The sequence below is a fragment of the Oratosquilla oratoria genome, chromosome 22 (genome assembly GCF_046742065.1).
Source record: "Oratosquilla oratoria isolate Oo_2021 chromosome 22, ASM4674206v1, whole genome shotgun sequence".
NCBI lineage: Eukaryota > Metazoa > Arthropoda > Malacostraca > Stomatopoda > Squillidae > Oratosquilla > Oratosquilla oratoria.
In genome coordinates this window covers 50,235,216-50,242,715 of record NC_134798.1, presented here as the reverse complement: position 1 = coordinate 50,242,715, position 7,500 = coordinate 50,235,216, and the positions used below count along the sequence as shown (strand labels likewise).

Sequence of the window (7,500 nt, the reverse complement as noted above, 5' to 3'; positions counted from 1 at the left end):
TTTGCTCTATCAACAGGTCTCCGGCTTTATGAGACACTGTTGGTGTCTGTTATTAACACCTCACTGTCAGGTTCTGTATGGTTTAAATATATTCATGGTAGTTGTGGGAGGAGTTATTTGATAGAAATGGAAGTTTTTTATATACTAGTCGGATGGTCCTTCCGAGTATTTTGATGAAAAGATTGTATTGCATCGCTGCCCAGGTTGATGTCGGGAAGCTGCACAGGTATAAGTCAAAACAGCTCCGCTTAGACATCCGTCGTAGCATGCTGGGGGCATCCTAGTCTTGAAATACGCAGTCAAGGGTTAGAGTCCTTTGGGCGGTTACTTAAAGCTTCAGCTAAGGGATTGGTAGCGTTAGCCAATCACGATTGGCTGCTGCTCCTGAGGGGACCAATCACGACTCTGAAGTGAGGGACATCGAAAAATGTTCTTGAAGAAACTCGTAATATCAAATGTGTCGTATCGCCATTTCACTAAGTTGACGAGATCTGTTGTTCAATAACCTCACATTCTTGTGAGCTCAATACGATTAATATTAGTTTGTTATTCATCTGTCATTGTCGAGAGAAGCATTTTCATAATTACGTAATTCAAAGATGACCTCTGATGAGAATGTTATAGACAATGCTGAAGACGTGTATGACTGCATTAACCAAATTATATTTACATCATTTTTATGTACAGGAAAGGATCTACCCATGCGTGGCCCTGTTTCTTGTTCTTCAATTCGCGTTTGTTTGCTTATTATGTATAAACACTTGTCGGCAGCTCTTACCAACACAGCGCTGAAAGACAAAGGGAAAGGCGCTGTTACTATATGCTTTACATTGATCTTTCATAGCGTGGCTGTAGCGCATACACACACACACACACACAAACAAACACACACACACACACACACACACACACACACACACACACACACACACACACACACACACACACACACACACACACACACACACACACACACACACACACACACACGAATTTAACCGAAAATCCGCAGGTGACCGATTTGGTCCAAACTTGTCCCACAAGGAGAGAGTCGGATACAGTGCACATCAAGGTAGACATGAGAAGCCTGAGACCAAGGGTGTGGCGGTGACACTCCTCCAAAATTGGGCCTTTTCACCCAGTAATCACCTTTAGGCCTGTGGCACCCATACCGTTGGCCTGACTAATGTCAAATTGGACTCCACGGCAGCCCTGGCCGCCCTCGACCTGTGAGTGTGATAGCGGGTAAATCAAGTTTGGACCGAATCGGTCAACCTCGATTTTCGGTTAAATTTGGATTTTGGTTCATTTTGGTCACCTGCACCGATTTACCCACTATCACACCCACAGGTCGAGGGCGGCCAGGGATTTGGAGGGTGTCACCGCCACACACTTGGTCTCAGGCTTCTCATGTCTACCTTGATGTGCACTGTATCAGACTCTCTCCTTGTGGGACAAGGTTGGACCAAATCGGTCAACCTCGGATTTTCGGTTAAATTCATGGGGTTAATCCTTTGAGATTTTTTGGATTTTGGGTCATTTTGGTCACCTGCACCGATTTACCCACTATCACACCCACAGGTCGAGGGCGGCCAGGGCTGCCGTGAAGAACAATTTGATATCAGTCAGGCCAAGGGTATGGGTGCCACAGGCCTAAACGTTATTACTTGGGTGAAAAGGTCCAACTTTGGAGGGGTGTCACCGCGACACACTTGGTCTCAGGCTTCTCATGTCTACCTTGATGTACACTGTATCCTACTCTCTCCTTGTGGGACAGGTTTGGACCAAATCGGTCACCTTCGGATTTTCAGTTAAATTGAGATTTTTTAGATTTTGGGTCATTTTGGTCACCTGCACCGATTTACCTGCTATCACACCCACAGGTCGAGGGCGGCCAGGGCTGCCGTGGAGTCCAATTGGACATCAGTCAGCCCAACGGTATGGGTGCCACAGGCCTAAACGTGATTACTGGGTGAAAAGGCCCAACTTTGGAGGGGTGTCACCGCCACACACTTGGTCTCAGGCTTCTCATGTCTACCTTGATGTGCACTGTATCAGACTCTCTCCTTGTGGGACAAGGTTGGACCAAATCGGTCAACCTCGGATTTTCGGTTAAATTCATGGGGTTAATCCTTTGAGATTTTTTGGATTTTGGGTCATTTTGGTCACCTGCACCGATTTACCCACTATCACACCCACAGGTCGAGGGCGGCCAGGGCTGCCGTGAAGAACAATTTGATATCAGTCAGGCCAAGGGTATGGGTGCCACAGGCCTAAACGTCATTACTGGGTGAAAAGGCCCAACTTTGGAGGGGTGTCACTGTATCCAACTCTCTCCTTGTGGGACAAGTTTGGACCAAATCGGTCATCTTCGGATTTTCGGCTGTCGATCATGATTCCAATACGTGATCCAAAGCCATGGTGAATCACACACACACACACGGTTCGACGGTGCAGTAGTGACGCTCGTAACCGTTAATCCAGCGATCCGAGTTCGATTCCTGTTCAGGGCTGAAATAATTTTAGCATCGCTGCATTGCGAGCCAACACTCTAACTCTCGTGGACAAGAAGCTGTGTGTGTGTGTGTGTGTGTGTGTGTGTGTGTGTGTGTGTGTGTGTGTGTGTGTGTGTGTGTGTGTGTGTGTGTGTGTGTGTATGGAAGCTAGCTAACGTTACTCCCATATTCAAAAAAGGTGACAAAAAGAAACCAAATAACTATAGGCCTATAAGTTTGACTTCGATCGTAGGAAAAATAATGGAAACTATCATCAGAGATGCTATCGAATATCATTTAGAAAGTAACCGTTTGATAAATGATAGCCAGCATGGTTTCAGACGGAAACGTTCTTGCGTGACTAACTTACTCGAATTCTACAACACAGTTTATCTCGAATTATGACAAAAGAAACAATATAGATTTAATATATCTAGACTTTGCAAAAGCTTTTGATACCGTCCCACACGAAAGACTACTTAGTAAATTAGCTTTGCATGGAATAAGTGGTAGCCTATTAGGTTGGACTAGTAATTGGTTGAAAGGTCGAAAACAGAGAGTTGTTTTAAATGGAAAAACTTCTGGATGGAAAAGTGTTGCAAGTGGAGTTCCTCAGGGTTCCGTTCTTGGGCCACTTCTATTCATAGTATATATAAATGATATAGACCATGGACTAAAATCTACTGTTTCCAAATTTGCTGATGATACAAAACTGTGCGGAGTGGCAAATGATCACTCAAACCAATTAGATATTCAAGAAGATTTAGATCAATTACAGCAATGGTCTGAAAAGTGGCTAATGAAATTTAACACAAGTAAATGCAAGGTAATGCACATAGGTAAAAATTACAGTAAGTACGATTACAAGTTATTTGGAAATTCGTTAACAAAAGTGGATAGTGAAAAAGATCTCGGCGTAATTATCAGTAACGACCTCAAATCATCCAAGCAGTGTATTTCAGCCTCTGAGAAAGCAAATAAGATTCCGGGATTGATTGCGCGATCTTTTGATTTCAAAAGTCCATCACTCATTAACAAGCTATATAAATCGTTAGTTCGTCCACATTTGGAATATGCTGTTTCCGTATGGTCACCGAATCTCATTAAAGACATTGACAGACTGGAAAAAGTACAACGGCGAGCCACAAAACTGATTCCAAATATCAAAAATAAATCATACGAAAATCGACTTAAGCACATGAATCTGTTTTCCCTAAAAAAGCGTAGACTCAGAGGTGACTTGATACAGGTCTTTAAGATTTTAAAGGGAATTGACAACATCAAAAGTGACCAAAAGCTCACATTGAATGAGAATCAGACAAGAAACAATGGTCTCAAACTGTCCGGAAATAGATTCAACTTGGAAGTAGGTAGAAACAACTTTGCCAACCGTGTAGTTAATGAATGGAATAAACTTCCTGCACAGGTAGCACAATGTAGTTCAGTTCAAAGCTTTAAGAATAATTTAGATAAATACCTAAATAAGATGCTGTAATGATTATAATTTATGTTATATTATTTGTTTTTTGTTTTGTTATAATTTGTCTGTCTGATTTTCATTTATTATTAATATGATATATGTGTATGTGTATGTATGTGTGTATATGTATATGTATATATGTATATATATATATATGTATATGTATATATATATATGTATGTGTGTATGTGTATTTTTTTTTTTTTTTTTTTTTTGCATCCGACCTAGATATGGATCAAAAGGTCTCCTGTCGGCATGGTCCGCCTTTGTAATCCTTTGTAATCCTTTGTGTGTGTGTGTGTGTGTGTGTGTGTGTGTGTGTGTGTGTGTGTGTGTGTGTGTGTGTGTGTGTGTGTGTGTGTGTGTGTGTAAGGACATTACCCATAGCTCGGGCATATATGAGCTCTGAGCTCTCATTCAAGAGGGTAATAGCTGTCGAACACATGACCCAAGACCATGGTGTGAATTACACACACATAGGGAAATAGTATTTGAACGTGAATCGGAACTTATTATGAACCCAAATTATTGCCCACTATTGATGTACATTTCGCTCCATCATTGCAAGACTGTCGTAACTCAAAAATTTCAAGTATAGAGTTACAATGGTTTATAAGGACGCCGAATAATTCTGCGTCTTTTGGTAATAAAGTCGTAAGTCTAAGTGGAGTCCTATTTACCTAATCAAGATGGTAAGTTTTATTGCTTAGGGTAAAATTATTAAAGTTATAGGATTTAGATACTTTAAAATGCTTCTCCTGAAAAATCACGAAATTTGAGTTACGACAGTCTTGCAATGATGGAGCGATTTGTCCTTTGGGATTCTATAGAAACCTCTTTCTCTTGTAGGATCTCCGCCTCCGAGCGTCCTATGGTACCAGGAAGGTCAGGTTGTGGACAGCGACTATAAGGTGCAGGAGGGCGTCAGCTACAACACCTTGAAGGTGAAAGCCACTCGAAGTGACCTTGACAGCCCCTTCACCTGCGAAGCCTTCAATAACAACGTCTCCCAACCGCTCACCGCCAGCTGGACCAGGAACGTCACGGGTGAGTCGAAGTCTTTAAGAAATTTTGGACTCTTTCGGAAATTTCGGGAAACTTGACGAACTCGTTCTGATACTTCGAGGAACTTGCTCTTCAAAAAAAAAAAAAAAAAAAACTCGGGGACTTTGGGTTTTCGAAGCACTTTGAGGTGTGAAGTCTTTCGTAAACCTAAGGAAATTTCGGTTTCTTTCAGAAAAATTGAGGAACTTTAAGTTTTTGAAAAACCTTGAGAAACTTCGAGTTTTCAAAGAACCATTAAGAGTTTTGAGCTCTTTGGGAAAAAAAATTGATTCAGTCAGCAATTTCGAGGAATACATATTTCGAGGACCTCAACTTCTTTCAGAAATCTCGAGGTATTTGCTTTTCCAGAAGAGTCGAGAAAGTCGGACCCTTTAAGAAAACTTGAGGAGCTCATTCTTTAAGAAATCTCAGAAGCTTGCCCTTCTAGACTTCAAGGAACACCTGCACACACAAGCGTACTCTTTCTGTTCTTTCCATTTCAACGCTTAATTTTAATAACACTACTCCTGTTCTTTTTGTTCTTCAGCGGTGCCGTTGACCGTGACCATTACTTCGGCGGGAGGTTCTCCTCTTCAGGAGGACATGGAGGCCAAGCTTACTTGCACCGTTGTGGGCAGCAACCCACCCCCACAGGTCACGTGGTTCCTGCAGGGCCAACAGGTCAACCCCGTCCATACCTATGTAAGTCAATCTACATACCTGAACGTTTTTCCCTTCTTTTTCTCCTTTTTTTTTCTTTCCTTTTATGTTACTTCCTTTCTTTTGTTTATTTTTCTTCAGTTTATTCTTGTATTTTCGTCTTTTTTTTCTAGATTACTCTTGCTTTAATTTTCGAGGCTTTCTGATCTCCACTCATAGCGTATTTTGTATTATGTGAAGGAAGATGATGATGATGATGATGATGATGATGATGATGAGGATGATGATGATGATGATGATGATGATGATGATGATGAGGAGGAGGAGGAGGAGGAGGAGGAGGAGGAGGAGGAGGAGGAGGAGGAGGAGGAGGAGGAGGAGGAGGAGGAGGAGGAGGAGGAGGAGGAGGAGGAGGAGGAGGAGCCAAAGGCGAGTGCAATTACGAACAGTGCTTGTTTAACCGCTGCAGAGGATTGATGGAAGGACGAGTGAGTGAGTGAGTGAGTGAGTGAGTGAGCGAGCGAGTGAGTGAGTGAGTGAGAGAGTGAGCGAGCGAGTGACCGAGTGAGAGAGTGAGCAAGCGAGTGATTGAGCGAGTGAATGAGTGAGTGAGTGAGCGAGCGAGTGAATGAGTGAGTGAGTGAGCGAGCGAGTGTGTGTGTGTGAGAGAGCGAGTAAATGAGTGAGCGAGCGAGTGGATGAGTGAGTGAGTGAGCGAGTAAGTAAGCGAATGATGTCACAGCATCTAGAGTAGATGGGTGCAAGGTTGCCCAGAGAGAGAGAGAGAGAGAGAGAGAGTGAGTGAGTGAGTGAGTGAGTGAGTCAGTGAGTGAGTCAGTGAGTGAGTCAGTGAGTGAGTCAGTGAGTGAGTCAGTGAGTCAGAGTTGTCCTAAAGTCTGTGGAAACCCCGTCAGGACGGAAAAATAATGTGGGAAAAAGAAATCTGCCTATTATTATTATTACTCTTATTATTATTATCATTATTGTTATTATTTGTTATTATCATTATCATTATTATTACTATCATTATTTATCTATTTATTACTTATTTTATCATTATTATCGTCGTTATTGCCATTATCATGAATGTTATAATGATTATTGTTATTATGATTACTATTATCATTATTATTGTTGTTATTTATTTTTCAACAACAGAAGCACAGCCCCGAAGTACCCGGCAACAGTCAAAGTCTGCTCATAACCTCTTTCCGCCATCTCACCTCCTCTCTCTCTCCTCTTTCCCCTCTTCCCACCTCTTTCTTCTCTCCCTTCTCCCACCACCTCTCCCTTCTCCCACCACCTCTCCCTTCTCCCACCACCTCTTCCTCTCCCCTCTCCTCCACCTCTCCCCTCTCCCTCTCCCCCACCTCTCCCTCTCCCCCACCTCTCCCCTCTCCCCCACCTCTCCCCTCTCCCTCTCCCCCACCTCTCCCCTCTCCCTCTCCCCCACCTCTCCCCTCTCCCTCTCCCCCACCTCTCCCCTCTCCCTCTCCCCCACCTTTCCCCTCTCCCTCTCCCCCACCTTTCCCCGCTCCCTCTCCCCGCTCCCTCTCCCCGCTCCCTCTCCCCGCTCCCTCTCCCCGCTCCTCTCCCCGCTCCCCCTCCCCGCTCCCGATCCCTCTCCCCTCTCCCTCTCCCCTCTCCCTCTCCCCTCTCCCTCTCCCTCTCCCCTCTCCCTCTCCCCTCTCCCTCTCCCCACCTCTCCCCTCTCCCTCTCCCCTCTCCCTCTCCCCACCTCTCCCCTCTCCCTCTCCCCACCTCTCCCCTCTCCCTCTTCCCCACCTCTCCCTCTCCCCACCTCTCCCCTCTTCCCCATCT

The 7,500-nt window shown here is 44.2% G+C and overlaps 1 protein-coding gene across 1 annotated transcript in view; it reads left to right on the top strand.

Moving 5' to 3' along the window:
• Window positions 1-7,500, top strand: part of LOC143037385 (neural cell adhesion molecule 2-like) — a 58,419-nt gene that overhangs the window by 28,706 nt on the left and 22,213 nt on the right. The window contains exons 6-7 of the mRNA XM_076205522.1: window positions 4,825-5,022; window positions 5,567-5,721. Coding sequence (XP_076061637.1) covers window positions 4,825-5,022; window positions 5,567-5,721 — 353 coding nt within the window. The remainder of the gene's footprint in view (window positions 1-4,824; window positions 5,023-5,566; window positions 5,722-7,500) is intronic.